At 44.1% G+C, this 16,123-nt stretch overlaps 1 protein-coding gene across 3 annotated transcripts in view; it reads right to left on the reverse strand.

The window, feature by feature from the left end:
* Window positions 1–16,123, reverse strand: part of CUEDC1 (CUE domain containing 1) — a 102,651-nt gene that overhangs the window by 13,133 nt on the left and 73,395 nt on the right. For all 3 annotated transcript variants that reach the window (XM_070735268.1, XM_070735269.1, XM_070735270.1), the window contains 4 exons: window positions 8,115–8,242; window positions 6,367–6,493; window positions 5,043–5,226; window positions 3,671–3,754 (listed from right to left, as the gene is read on the reverse strand). In XM_070735268.1, the coding sequence (XP_070591369.1) occupies window positions 3,671–3,754; window positions 5,043–5,226; window positions 6,367–6,493; window positions 8,115–8,242 (523 nt within the window). The remainder of the gene's footprint in view (window positions 1–3,670; window positions 3,755–5,042; window positions 5,227–6,366; window positions 6,494–8,114; window positions 8,243–16,123) is intronic.

Consider the following 16,123-nt stretch of genomic DNA (forward strand, 5'->3'; position numbering starts at 1 on the left):
GGTGGAGATGTATAAGTGGGTATCATCGGCATATTGATGATACCTCACCCCATGCCCGTGGATGATTTATTATGACCTTTGTTGTAGCTCCATGGTGATGGGATCAAAATTCAAATGCTTTCCAACCGGTTCATATTTATGACCATTACTGTGTCCCAAGGTCATGGTTTCTTTGTCAAGCAAAATCAGTGGGGGAAGCCAGATTCACTTAACAACCTTGTCACTAACTTGTCAATTTACAGTGATTCACTTAACAACTGGGGCAAGAAAAGTTTATAAACTAGGGAAAAACTGTAGCATGGGAAAAGGGAATGGAATGTTAAGAGAGAGCTAATTTCCATATTGTTATGTAAATCAGTTTTTTGGCAGTTGGAAGATAGAATTCTTGGGGATTCCTATGCTAACTGTTGGTGAATCTGCATCAAAGAGGGCAGATGTAGAGAGAAATGTAGTTATACTGTCAAGTTGTTTATTTGTGTAAATATGAAACCAGTTCAATGAGAAAAGAAGAAATAAAAGCATAAGATTTATATTGAAGTCATTGTATCATGTACTCAATATACATTGTAGCACATTTCTGCTATGAAGATACTCTGCTGGATGAAGTGAAGATCACTTAAAACCATAAATCACATAGAAATCCAACAAAAACTCACTTAACAGCATAAATTTTGGGCCTAGTTGCGGTCATCAGTGTGGAAAATGGTCATAAGTCACTTCTTCCAGGGTCATTTTAAGATCGAACTGTCACTAAGTGAACTGTTGTAAGTCGAGGACCATCTGCAGTTGCAGCATCCCAAGTCAGGCAAAGTCAATGGAGAAAGCCAGATTTGCTTAAAGATCACAGGATTCACTTAAGAATTGAAGTGATTCACTGTCTTAACCCAAATTGTATTGGCAGTTCTGTGTTAGCAAATACTTCAAAAGAAAAGGATTTAGGGGGAGTGATTTCTGACAGTCTCAAAATGGGTGAACAGTGCAGTCAGGCAGTAGGGAAAGCAAGTAGGATGCTTGGCTGCATAGCTAGAGGAATAACAAGCAGGAAGAGGGAGATTATGATCCCGCTATATAGAATGCTGGTGAGACCACATTTGGAGTACTGTGTTCAGTTCTGGAGACCTCACCTACAAAAAGATATTGACAAAATTGAACGGGTCCAAAGACTGGCTACAAGAATGGTGGAAGGTCTTAAGCATAAAACGTATCAGGAAAGACTTAATGAACTCAATCTGTATAGTCTGGAGGACAGAAGGAAAAGGGGGGACATGATCGAAACATTTAAATATGTCAAAGGGTTAAATAAGGTTCAGGAGGGAAGTGTTTTTAATAGGAAAGTGAACACAAGAACAAGGGGACACAATCTGAAGTTAGTTGGGGGAAAGATCAAAAGCAACATGAGAAAATATTATTTTACTGAAAGAGTAGTAGATCCTTGGAACAAACTTCCAGCAGACGTGGTAGATAAATCCACAGTAACTGAATTTAAACATGCCTGGGATAAACATATATCCATCCTAAGATAAAATACAGGAAATAGTATAAGGGCAGACTAGATGGACCATGAGGTCTTTTTCTGCCGTCAGACTTCTATGTTTCTATGTTTCTATGTTAACCACAGTGACAATAAAGGTCAAAAATTGGGTACAATGCCTTTAACAACCACTTGTTTGGCAACAGAAAATCGTATGCCAATTGTGACAACACTTTTTGCAAGAGGAAATGACAACCAGACTGCCAAAACAGAAGGAGATGAAATCCAGAAAGAAATATATTTCGTTTAATTTCCACTTGATTAAAGCACTGGAGTGGAACATTTTAAGCTCATACTGCGGGAAAGCACTGTGATTTATAATACCTTGCAAAATTCCAAATATGATTTTAATTTAGTGGGATATTTGGTATGTTAGTAAACCTTCCTAATGTAGCAATATTTTCCTTTTATCTGTGCACAGCAATTGCTTTTGGTTAGGGAATTTCCGGATAGTTCATTCTGACATTTGAAATCAAAACCAATACGATGCAAAATGTATTACAGTTTCAAATCATGGTCTTATGAAATATTTTCCATTTGGCCAAAAAAAAAAAATCAAATATATTTTGAAGGGCTCCTTGGAAAAAAAAAACTTTGCCGAAAGAAATATTTTTATGAAGCAGATGGAACAGGAAATGATAGGGTATTTTTGTATTAACAGGAACATGGTTAAATTGTTGCCTTGATACAAGAAAAATCAAAACCTTTTATTTTGTGATCAACTTACTGTATAATTAGCACTTATGAGATGGAGTGACAACTGGCTATTGATACTTTTTTAGTGATAAATGTTAAGGGATGGTTAACCTTAATGCAAGTCATTAATTATTAGCCAACATAGATAGGATTTTTAAAAATGAACACTTTCTTCCAAAACAGAATTTTTAGTGTGTTGCACCATGATATCTATCTATCTATCTATCTATCTATCTATCTATCTATCTATCTATCTATCGATCGATCGATCGATCTATCTATCTACCTATCTATCTATCTATCTACCTACCTACCTATCTACCTACCTATTTATCTATCATTTATTTATCTATTGGATTTGTCAATCATATTTAATATTGGGGGGAAAATTGGGAAAAAGGAGAAATTTAGTATAGATCAGGAGTGTCAAACTCACATCGTTACGTGAAGTATCGTGACTTTTTCCCCCTTCACTAAACTGGGCGTGGGCATGGCCACATGACACATCTGGTCCGTGGGCCATGGGTTTGACACCCCTGGTATAGATCATCCTCAAATAACCGGCTGGGATATTCTGGGAGTTGAAGGAACAACTTGCTTTGATCCACCAAGGCTGCCAGACATTAAGAACATAAGAAGAGCCATGCTGAATCGGGCCAAAGCCCATCGAGTCCAACATTTTGTGTCACACAGTGGCCCGCCAATTGTCCAGGGGGATATTGAGCAGAAAAAGAAGGCAAAACCCTCCCTTTCCCTTGACCCCCCAAAAACGGTACCCAAGGGAATCCTGCCTGCCTCAACCAACATAGAGGCAGCACATGGACATCCGTTTCATTAACCACCGATACACTTGGCATCCATGAATCTGTCTAGTCCTGCCTTGAAGCTATCCCGGCTGACAGCTGTCACAACCTCTTCTGGAAGCAAATTCCATAAACCAATGACCCTCTGGGTGAAGAAATATTTCACATTATTTGTCCTCACTTTCTTACCCAAGTGCTTTAAGGAGTGCCCCCTTGTCCTAGTATTGTGTGATGGAGAAAATAATTTTTCTCTATCCACCTTTTCTATCCCATGCATGATTTTATACACTTCAATCAAGTCACCCGTTAAACGCCGTCTTTCAAGGCTGAAGAGACCAAGGCGTTGCAACCTGGTTTCATAAGGGAGGGGCTCCATTTCCTTTGGTCCGTTTACATTTGAAGACAGAAGAAGAGAAGCGAGGACTCCACAAAGCTGCAAATGTTGCAGCAATGGTGCCCACGCATATCTACCCAACATTTCGTGCCCATGTAGGCCTTACCAGTCACCTGCAGAGACACACTGTGGACAGCCCACAACCTGTTAGTTGTCAAGATCCTCTTCAAACATGATGGACAAACATCAGACACAAAACTAACAATACCCTTGGTAACAAAGATACATACAGCCTAACACACTTACCTGATAATATTGAGGACAAAGCAGGATCGGAACTGAGGGCAGCACTGTTCGTTCTGGATTTCTTCGATTCATACTTCAACCGATCTAGAGGACAGCCCAGAAAAACAAATGTTTGAAAAGAACTTGCCAAGTTAACTTTCTAGATCAGTGTTTCCCAACCTTGGCAGCTTGAAGATATCTGGACTTCAACTCCCAGAATTCCCCAGCCAGCAGATGCTGGCTGGGGAATTCTGGGAGTTGAAGTCCAAATAGCTTCAAGTTGCCACGGTTGGGAAACACTGTTCTAGAGAAAGGACACTGTAGTTGACAGTAAAGCAATGTGATCAAGAATTTAAGTTGGAAATAAAAGAAGGAGATCAGTGAAGGGTATAAAATACATTAAGATAAAGAAATAAATAATGTGATGATTGTTATTAGGATTATTATGCTTTATATTATTATTATGTTCTTATTAGAAGATATGTTAAGGGGGAGAAATGGATCAGCTTACTATGTTCAATACTGTAATTGTACGATCAGTATCACCATAAATGGTGCCACATGAACATTGGATGCTACACACAGTTGTAAATGTGGCCTGGTTACTGAGCACCCAAAGCACACTTGAGGTTGAGCAGTTTCCATTATGGCTGTAACTCAAGGACTACCTATCTGCACATAAAATTCAGGGTGGGTGGGAACAATATCTTTGGGAATCTTCCAGCTGGTCAATGTGCCCTGACATCTTCGTCAGGATCACATTGGCAAAATCAAAACTATCACATGCTGGTTGGAGAGGAAAGAGTATAGTATAGTATAGTATAGTATAGTATAGTAGAGTAGAGTAGAGTAGAGTAGAGTAGAGTAGAGTAGAGTAGAGTAGAGTAGAGTAGAGTAGAGTAGAGTAGAGTAGAGTAGAGCAGTGTTTCCCAACCTTGGCCACTTGAAGATATTTGGACTTCAACTCCCAGAATTCCCCAGCCAGCATTCACTGGCTGGGGAATTCTGGGAGTTGGAAGTCCAAATATCCTCAAGTGGCCAAGGTTGGGAAACACTGGAGTAGAGAGGAGAGGAGAGGAGAGAGAAGAGAGAAGGGAGAAGAGAGAAGAGAAGAGAGAAGAGAAGAGAAGGGAGAAGAGAAGGGAGAAGAGAGAAGAGAGAAAAGAGAAGAGAAGAGAGAATAGAAGAGAGAAGAGAAGAGAGAAGAGAAGAGAGGAGAGAAGAGAGGAGAGAAGAGAAGAGAAGAGAGAAGAGAAGAGAGAAGAGAAGAGAATTCTTTATTGGCCAAAAGTGTGATTGGACGCACAAGGAATTTGTTAATTATTTTTGTTTAATTATTTATTAACTAAAGGTTAATTATTTTTCATACTTTGATTCCTGAAAAACCTGTTACCTCTTTCAAGGGCCAGGAGGAAATCTCGGTTTCTCTGAAGCTCCTTCATGAATTCTTCATTCTGGAGGAACAGAGCAATCCGTTCGTCTTCCAAATACTGCTTCCATTTCTTCTCCTGATCCAAAGACCCCTGAGCCCTCTGGTTCCCAGAACCCTGTGTGCTTTGATGACAGTTTTGGGTGCTCTAGAAAGAGATTAAGCATTTTTTTTAAAAAAAAGTTCAGCCTTGCTGCAGAACTGTAGCAGATTACAATTGGATATTACAGCCCAACGTATTACCCACTGGAAATATGTTACACACTCTAAATACAGAAATTTTCTTTTTTAATTTTAGTTTTTTTAAATAATTTTTATTACGTTATATACTGTACATTAAAAACAGTAGAATGAACAAAATACATACAAGGAAAAAAGAAAACAAAAATGAAAAATAACACATACAAACAAAAAAAGAACGACATACTCGTATTAAAGAATACCATCACATTTGTACAATACAGTGTTCCCTCGATTTCTGCGGGGGATGCGTTCTGAGACCGCCCGTGAAAGTCGAATTTCCGCGAAGTAGAGATGCGGAAGTAAATACACCATTTTTGGCTATGGACAGTATCACAAGCCTTCCTTTAACACTTTAAACCCCTAAATTACCATTTCCCATTCCCTTAGCAACCATTTACTCACCATTATTACTGGTACTCACCATTGAATAAGACACTTAGTGATCCTGATATTTATAAACATAATTATTTATTAACAATAATTATTTTTTTGTTATTTATTTGCAAAAATTATTAGTTTGGCGATGACATATGATGTCATCGGGTGGGGAAAACAGTGGTAAAGGAAAAAAACCGCAAAGTATTTTTTAATTAATATTTTTTGAAAAACCGTGGTATAGGCTATTCGCGAAGTTCGAACCCGCGAAAATCGAGGGAACACTGTATACCCCTTAGGATTCTCTTACAGCAATTCATATCAACAGGTTAACTACTATAGTTATAAACCTTCTACGTTCCCCTATTTTAAATTTGTTCACCTTAGTAATGCCTTTCCTTAAATAAGTCAACTAATACAAATATTGTCTCCAATTGTGCACCAATATACCAAATCCATTAATCAATCAGCTATTAACACCCTTATATATATTGTTAATTTATTATTGTCCTCTAATTTTTCCCCTTCATTCTAATCAATCATTAAACACATTCCGAATTTTAATAATACCCCGAGTCTTCTTTATTTAAAACGAAATATGGAACATGCAAAATTAGATACGATGACAATGAAATTAAAATTTAAAAATACAGAAATTTTCACTTCCCACCTGCACCACATCCATTTGCTGTGGTAAGATGCGGAGAAAGTCATCTGGAAGATTTCCTAATAATGGTGGGTTCCAGTCCCTATATCGTCTTTGTGCTTGGGAACCGCTGGAATTTTGGATATCAGTTCTGCTTGGAGAGGGGAAAAGGCAAAGTACAATAATATAATTTCACTTCCCTTCGCAACTTCCAGGTGTGTAGACTACAATTCCCCAAATTCTCATCAACTGAGACGAGATGAGACGAGATGTTGGAGGAATTCCAGTGCCAGCCGGAGCACCTATACCAGTAATGGTGAACCTTTTAGCACAGAGTGGAGGTCGGGTTTCGAGGACTTCTGTGTTTTTGCAATGGTGCGATTTCACTGAGGCTTCCCTCGCTGGGAAACCCCACCTCCGGACTTCCGTTGCAAGCGGAGCGCCCGTTTTTGTGACCCTGGGATTCCCCTCCTGGGATTTCCCTACAGCATCACAAAAACTCGGAAGTACAGAGGTGGGGTTTCCCATGGAGGGGAACTTCAAGGGAATCTACTGTAATGCTCTCTACATGGGGCTACCTTTGAAAAGTGTTCGGAAACTTCAGATCGTGCAGAATGCAGCTGCGAGAGCAGTCATGGGCCTACCTAGGTAAGCCCATGTTTCACCAACACTCCGCAGTCTGCATTGGTTGCCGATCAACTTCCGGTCACAATTCAAAGTGTTGGTTATGACCTTTAAAGCCCTTCATGGCACTGGACCAGAATATCTCCGAGACCGCTTGCTGCCGCACGAATCCCAGGGACCGATTAGGTCCCACAGAGTTGGCCTTCACCGGTCCCGTCAACTAAACAATGTCGGTTGGCGGGCCCCAGGGGAAGAGCCTTCTCTGTGGTGGCCCCGGCCCTCTGGAACCAACTCCCCCCGGAGATTAGAACTGCCCCTACTCTCCTTGCCTTTCATAAACTTCTTAAGACCCACCTGTGTCGTCAGGCATGGGGGAACTGAGACATCTCCCCCGGGCATATACAATTTATGAATGGTATGTGTGTATGTATGCGTGTTTAGAAAATGGGTTTTTTAAAATGTTTTTAGTAGAAATTTAGATTTGTTATAAACTGTTTTTTCCACTTGTTGTGAGCCGCCCCGAGTCTGCGGAGAGGGGCGGCATACAAATCTAAATAAAGATAAAGATAAAGAAAGAAAGAAAGAATCCCACCAGCGCAAAAACTGAGCTTTGGCTTGAAAAGGGGGTAAATTTTGGGCTTGCACGCATTAATCGGTTTTCCATTGATTCCTATGGGAAACATTGTTTCGTCTTACGAACTTTTCACCTTACCAACCTCCTCCCGGAAGCAATTAAGTTTGTAAGACAAGGTATTACTGTATTTCTATTTACATATTACAAAGTGCTTCCAATTTATTCCTTGTAGCTTGGTCTTGAATTCTACTAACCATATATCCTCTTGTCCCATCGTCCCATCAGTTCCCGCAAATCAGTTTCATTGGCCGAGTTCATCCTCTTGCCCATAATCTCAAATTGAATATGATCCACCATATATCGGTACCAATTTTGTATTGTCCTTTTTGTTGCATCCTTCCAACCCAAGACTATTACCGGCTGAGCGCTTTCTATCGCCGCTTCTTTTATTTCTCTAAATTCTCCCATCTCGTTCCTTTTAACTAATAGCACCATTTCCTTTGTAATCGTGCTAGACTTCTTGAGGTTGCTGGACCCACCAGCTCTGGGAATCTGGATCTTAATGTCTACATACCTGGGTGGTGGTACTGGAGGAGTCTCCATGTACTTTCGGTCGTATATATGCATATCGTAGGAAGGAGGAGAATACACCGGAGGGGGCTCCTCATCGGAACTGTCTGGTTCCAAAGTCCGTTCCAGAATCTAAACCAAATAAGAAAAATATGCTGAGAGATTAGCAGGGATGGCGAACCATTTTCCCCCCAGGTGCCGAAAATGTGCACACACGTGCTATCGCATATGCACGAGTGCCCACACCCATTTCTTTCTTTCTTTCTTTCTTTCTTTCTTTCTTTCTTTCTTTCTTTCTTTCTTTCTTTCTTTCTTTCTTTCTTTCTTTCTTTCTTTCTTGATTGGATTTGTATACCGCCCCTCTCCATAGACTCGGGGCGGCTCACAGCAATAATAAACAATATATAACAAATTTAATAATTTAAAAGAAACACTAAAAACCCCATTATTAAAAGCAAACATACACGCAAGCATACCATTCATAAACTGTATAGGCCCGGGGGAGATGTTTCAATTCCCCCATGCCTGACGGCAAAGGTGGGTTTTAAGGAGTTTACGAAAGGCGAGGAGGGTGGGGCCAGTTCTAATCTCTGGGGGGAGCTGGTTCCAGAGGGTTGGGGCCACCACAGAGAAGGCTCTTCCCCTGAGTCCCGCCAAACAGCATTGTTTAGTTGACGGGACCCGGAGAAGGGCAACTCTGTGGGACCTAATCGGTCGCTGGGATTCGTGCGGCAGAAAGCGGTCCCAGGGATATTCTGGCCCGATGCCTGGAGAAGGCAAAAACGGCCTCCCTCCCCCCCCTCCCTGGATCCCCTCTGGAGTCCAGGAATGGCCCATTTACGCTTCCAGTGGACTCGGTAGGCTTCCCTGGAGCCTGAGAAGGGCAAAAATGCCCTCTTCCGGAAGCCCTCTGGAAGCTGAACACGAACTCACAGAGCTTCTATGTGAGCTAAAAATCAGCTGGCTTGCATGTACATGCATGCACCTTGGAGCTGAGACTCGGGGCGGCTAACAACAGTGATAAAACAACATGTGACAATCCAATAGTAAAACAATTAAAAACCCTTATTATAAAACCAAACATACATACAAAGCATACCATGCATAAATTGTAAAGGCGTAAGGGGGAAAGAATCTCAATTCCCCCATGCCTGACGGCAGAGGTGGGTTTTAAGAAGCTTACGAAAGGCAAGGAGGGTGGGGGCAATTCTAATCTCTGGGGGGAGTTGGTTCCAGAGGGCCGGGGCCGCCACAGAGAAGGCTCTTCCCCTGGGTCCCATCAAACGACATTCTGTGGGACCTAACTGGTCGCTGGGATTCGTGCAGCAGAAGGCGGCCCCTGACATAATCTGGTCCGGTGCCATGAAGGGCTTTATAGGTCATAACCAACACTTTGAATTGTGACCGGAAACTGATTGGCAACCAATGCAGACTGCGGAGTGTCGGTGAGACATATTTGGGGAAGCCCATGATTGCTCTCGCAGCTGCATTCTGCACGATCTGAAGTTTCCGAACACTTTTCAAAGATAGCCCCATGTAGAGAGCATTACAGTAGTCGAGCCTCGAGGTGATGAGGGCATGAGTGACTGTGAGCAGTGACTCCCGGTCCAAATAGGGCTGCAACTGGTGCACCAGACTAGGGCAACAGCTCACATGCCGGCAGATGGGGACAATTCTGACCTCTGGGGGGAGCAGGGTCGGGGCCACCACAGAGAAGGCTCTTCCCCTGGGTCCCGCCAAACGACATTGTTTAGTCGACGGGACCCAGAGAGGGCCAACTCTGTGGGATCTAACTTGTCGCTGGGATTCGTGCGGCAGAAGGCGGTCCCGGAGATATTCTGGAGATATCTAGTCGGAGATTGCACTCTGGGTAATGTAGTCCCTGTCATGGGACCCATTTTTGTTGTTTAAAGTGTAAAATATTTGAAAATAATAAAAAATAACTAATAAAAAGATACACCTAGGTTTAAAGGAGGAAAATGGGCAATGACAAAAGACTCCACTGGACATCCCAATCAGTTGCCGGTACAGGTACCATGTTTTCCCGAAAATAAGACCCAACCGGACAATAAGTCCTAGCATGATTTTTCAGGATGCTTTTATTATAAGCCCTACCCCCCAAAATAAACCCCAGTTAAGATTGTCAGCCAGACGCATTCATTTAGTACAGAATTTCCCTGAAAAATGCAACATTACCTATGAGCCCTAGCACATCTTTTGGAGCAAAAATTAATATAAGACTCGGTCTTATTTTTGGAGAAACACAGGCAGTCCTCAAGTTGCAACGATAAATGAATCTACAGTTTTTGTCATAAATTGTGCCAGTTGTAATGTGAATCACCATGAGATCGCAATTTATGGTCATTTTTGCTGCAATTGTTTCAGCAAACCCATTTTCACTATTGGGCTGATTTTGCCCCAAATTATTATTTATTATTATTATTGATTAGATTTATAGGCCGCCCTTCTCTTTGCGGACTCGGGGGGGCTTACAAGACAAGGTAAAAATAGAATACAGTGGTCCCTCGAGTTTCGCGATCTCGATCTTCGCTAAACGCTATATCGCGAGTTTTCAACCCGGAAGTAAACTCCACCATCTGCGCATGCGTGCCCTTCCACGCATGCGTAGATGGTGGAGTTTCCCCGCCGGGCAGAGGCTTCCCTGGGTCTTCCCCCTCTTGCCCCGGTAAGGCGCGAGCAACGGCGTGGGCGGGTGGGCGGCACACGCGCGGGGAAACCCCAGGGCCGCTTCTCAGCTGAGAAGCGGCCCCAGCAACAGCGCGGGGGGCGGGCGGCACGCGCGCGAGCGCGGGGAAACCCCAGGGCCGCTTCTCAGCTGAGAAGCGGCCCCAGCAACAGCGCGGGGGGGCGGGCGGCGCGCGCGCGCGCGGGGAAACCCCAGGGCCGCTTCTCAGCTGAGAAGCGGCCCCAGCAACAGCGCGGGGGGGCGGGCGGCGCGCGCGCGCGCGCGGGGAAACCCCAGGGCCGCTTCTCAGCTGAGAAGCGGCCCCAGCAACAGCGCGGGGGGGCGGGCGGCACGCGCGCGCGCGGGGAAACCCCAGGGCCGCTTCTCAGCTGAGAAGCGGCCCCAGCAACAGCGCGGGGGGGCGGGCGGCGCGCGCGCGCGCGCGGGGAAACCCCAGGGCCGCTTCTCAGCTGAGAAGTGGCCCCAGCAACAGCGCGGGGGGGCGGGCGGCGCGCGCGCGCGCGCGGGGAAACCCCAGGGCCGCTTCTCAGCTGAGAAGCGGCCCCAGCAACAGCACGGGGGGGGGGGCGGCACGCGCGCGGACAAGCAGCAGCAGCGAGGCGGCGGGGAAACCCAATCTTCGGCTCCTCGCTGCTGCGGTGGAAATAAAAATACCATCTGCGCATGCGCAGATGGTGTTTTTACTTCCGCACCGCTACTTCGCGACAAATCGATCATCGCGAGGGGTCCTGGAACGGAACCCTCGCGATGATCGAGGGACCACTGTATACAGTGTTCCCTTGATTTTTGCGGGTTCGAACTTCGCGAATAGCCTATACCACGGTTTTTCAAAAAATATTAATTGAAAAATACTTCGCGGGTTTTTTCTATACCACGTTTTTTCCTGCATGATGACATCATACGTCATCACCAAACTAATATTTTTTGCAAATAAATAACAAAAAATATTATTATTGTTAATAAATAATTATGTTTATAAATATCAGGATCACTAAGTGTCTTATTCAATGGTGAGTACCAGTAATAATGGTGAGTAAATGGTTGTTAAGGGAATGGGAAAAGGTAATTTAGGGGTTTAAAGTGTTAAGGGAAGGCTTGTGATACTGTCCATAGCCAAAAATGGTGTATTTACTTCTGCATCTCTACTTCGCGGAAATTCGACTTTTGCGGGTGTTCTCCCCCGCGAAAATCAAGGGAACACTGTACTGTAGATAAAACCCAATATAAAAAACAATCAATCATCCTTCATTCATACTAATGGCTGGAATGGAACTATTGACCACGGTCCCTAGGCCTGCCAACATAAATGTGTTTTTAACGCCTTTTGGGAGGCGAGGAGAGTGGGGGCTGTACGAAATCAGGAGTAAATGGCAGTTTGGGGCAAAAATGTTATAAATCACAGTTGCGTGGCTACAGGATGCAGCAAACAGCCCTAAATGCAAGCCACTTGCCAAGGGTGCAAAATGTGACCCTCTGACTGGACGCAAAGAAGGTGTTGGTGCTTTGCAACTGAGTCATAATTATTTTTTATTATTTTCAAATATTTTATACTTAAAGAACAAAAATATGATAGAATGTCTGTTGTGGTTAGCTCTGGCCCAGCTCCTGCCCCAAGGACTGTGGATGTGGGGGAGACATCCACATGCTGCAGGCCTGTTTTGCCCCCGGTGGAATCTGCTGATGAAGGCTCCTCTGACCAAGAAGACATGAGTGACAGGGAGGAGGAGAGTGTGGCAGACAGCTCAGAAGGAGATCAATTATCTAGTTCCTCCTTGGATTCGGAACAAGAGTTAATGATACAGCCACGCATGCGGAGAGTGATGTATAGGCAGCAACAACTGACAGATTATTATCAAAGAAAATGAGGCCACCTGTGATTGGGTGGGGCTGTGGTGATTAGTGAGGCTGCTATAAAGAGCAGCCTGTGGATTTGGCCATTGTGGAGGATTATCTGATCATTGTGTTTTATGCCTGCTTTACTGACTTTGACCTTTTGTGTGCTGATTTTTCCCCGCTTTGAAACTAAACCAGGGCAAAGTGTGTTTCACTTTGTGAAAGAAGAAGGACTGTGAATTGCCTCACAGCTGCAAGCTAAGTATCACAGAACTGATAAGGGACTTGTACCAATTACCAGTTTGTTTGGAGAGGAGTGCTCTTTGCTATACTAAAAGAGGGCTTAGGTTAAGGGAATTTTCATTATAAAGAACATTGTTTTGAATTTTCAAACATGTGTGTGTGTCTGAAATTTGTACCTGTGAATTTTTGGGAGGAGTCTACCAGAGAGCCCGACAGAACAAATGTCAAGACAATAAACATACATTTCAGGTGTGTCTTATGGTCTGGTGAGTCTTGTAGTGAGAAAAATAACTTTTCCTGCAAAGAACTTCTACCCTGTTCCTCCCAAAATAAGATATCCCCTGATGATAAGTCCAATTGGGCTTTTGCGTGCATGGCAATAAGGCCAAGCGCTTATTACAGGGTTCAAAACAAGTATAAGACAGGGTCTTATTTTCGGGGAAACATGGTACAAAGGAACTTAAGAGCTTCGGTGACGCAGCAGTTAGGGTGCAGTACTGCAAGCTACAGTACTTCTGCTGATCACCAACTGCCAGCAGTTTGGCAGACCAAATCTCAGTAGGATCAAGGTTGACTCAGCCTTCCGTCCTTCCAAGGTTGGTAAAATGAGGACCCAGATTGTTGGGGGCAATAGGCTGACTCTCTGTAAACCGCTTAGAAAGGGCTGTAAAGCATTGTGAAGCGGTATATAAGTCTAAATGCTATTGCTATTGCTATTAATTCTTGCAACACAAAATCTAAACAGATTACAATAGAGTCCTTGGAGAGGGGTGGCATATAAATCTAATTAATAATAATAATAATTATTATTATTATTATTATGGTTGTTATGGTTGTTATTATTATTAATTATTATTATTATTTATTTATTTTTATTTATTTATTCATTTGTCCAATACACAATACATATGGAAGAGAATAGACATGAAGTAATATATATAAGATAATATGTAAAAATAGAGGAGAAGATATATGAAAGGAAGAAAATATATGTGATACAGTATATGAGATAAAAGAAAGACAATTGGACAGGGGACGAAAGGCACACTAGTGCACTTATGTACGCCCCTTACTGACCTCTTAGGAACCTGGAGAGGTCAATCATGGATAGTCTAAAGGAAAAATGTTGGGGGTTAGGGGTTGACACTATTGAGTCCGGTAATGAGTTCCACGCTTCGACAACTCGATTGTTAAAGTCATATTTTTTACAGTCAAGTTTGGAGCGGTTAATATTAAGTTTGAATCTGTTGCGTGCTCTTGTGTTGTTGCGGTTGAAGCTGAAGTAGTCATTGACCGGTAGGACATTGCAGCATATGACCTTGTGGACAATACCTAAATCGTGTTTTAGGCGCCGTAGTTCTAAGCTTTCTAGACCCAGGATTGTTAATCTATTATTATTATTATTACTATTATTATTATTATTATTATTACAATTACAATAATGCTAAATTGATGACAACCTGTATCCTGGTCTATCAGATATTCAAATCTCCTTCCAATACCTGCTTTTACAGCACTGAAAATATCAACATTACGAACACCTAACGCTTGACAAGGAAAGCGCTGTTCACCTCAAGGGTCATAACACACACACAGGCTGCAAAAATTTAGGCAAAGGGCCAACATTTTGTCCTTAAGCTACCCTGCTAGCTCCCAAACCCACCCACCCCCACTCACACACACACTCCACACACCCCATAGCCAGGAGTCATTAGGAAAAGCTTGTGTTTTGGCAGGAAGGACCATCTGCTATCGACTTGCTGGGAGATTTTCACACCCGTAAATAGTTGACAGTGTGCTGCACAACCCCAAACTTGCTCGCAACTGTCTCTTTTCTCAAGTGTTGGGTGCAGTCTGCTTCAGCCAGAGCTGTTTTGTTACTAGGGCAGTGCTTTCTCAGCCTTGGCGACTTTAAGATGCATGGACTACAACTCCCAGAATTCCCCAGCCAGCTATTGCTATACAGAGTGATCCCTGGTTGATTGCGGGGATTACGTTCTAGGATCACCAGCGATAAACGAAAATCCGCGAAGTAGGATTTTCTCTCACTCTCTCCCCAACATATTGTCCATCACTCCCCCCCTCTCTTTACCTCTTGTTAGTGTTGGGCGAACTGAACTTTGCGCGGTTCGGTATACCGAACCCGAACCCGAATTTTTTTGCAAAAGTTTGGTTCGGGTTTGGGTTTGGGAGAGCGCCAGGAAGTGCCGTCGCCCAGCTGTCACCTTCCAAAACAGCCGGGGAGCTGTCGGCCAGTCGGGAGGCGCAAAAGGAGATGGGGAATCACACAAGGAGATTCCAGGGGCGGAGCTTTGACATCACTGAGACGTCCTTCCTGACCGGCTGAAATGGGGACTCCAGGAAGGACGTCTCAGTGACGTCAAAGCTCTGCTCCTGGAATTCTCTCGTGGGACTCTCCACCTCCTTTTGCGCCTCCTGACTGGCCAACAGCTCCCTGGCTGTTCTGGGAAGCACCACCGCCCAGCTGTCACCTTCAGAAACAGCCAGGGCGCTTCTCGGCGGTCTACCGAATGCCGAACCCGGAGGTTCGGCAAAAGTTCAGGTTCAGGAGAGCGCCGGGAAGCGCCCCGACTATTCTGGAAGGTGACAGCTAGGAGGCGGTGCTTCCTGGCGCTTTCCCGAGCGCCGAACTTTTAAAAAAATTCGGATGCCGAACCTGAACCCGAACTTTGTTGGGTTCGCCCAACACTACCTCTGGTCTCTCTGCCTCCATCTCTCTCTCTCTCTCTCTCTCTCTCTCTCTCTCTCTCTCTCTCTCTCGGGGAATCCTCGCGAGGGACTCCCAAGAGACTCCGCTCCGCACACAGCAGCAAAGCGTCGCTTTGGCAAGGACAAGGCAGGGCATTGCTGAGTTAGCCCCAGCCCCTTCCCCGCCACCGCCAGGACCAGCTAACTCAGCTGCACACCTTTAAAGCAGCCTACCTTCCATTTGTTACTGCTCGGGTTAGGGGAGAAGGTCCGACTCAAACAAAACCACCGCCACTCATGCTCACTTCCTGGTCTTTCAGCAACCCGCGATGTACTGAAGCTGTGAAAGGTGAACCGCGAAGTGGCGAGGGATCACTGTATTCCATATTCTATAGAACAGTGATGGTAAACCTATGGCACGGGTGCCACAGTTGGCACACCATATCTGCCCCAGTGTGCATCTGTGTGCCAGCCAGCTGATTTTTGGCTCAGACAGAGACTCTGGGAGGGCGTTTTTGACT

Source organism: Erythrolamprus reginae, chromosome 1 (genome assembly GCF_031021105.1).
Source record: "Erythrolamprus reginae isolate rEryReg1 chromosome 1, rEryReg1.hap1, whole genome shotgun sequence".
NCBI lineage: Eukaryota > Metazoa > Chordata > Lepidosauria > Squamata > Dipsadidae > Erythrolamprus > Erythrolamprus reginae.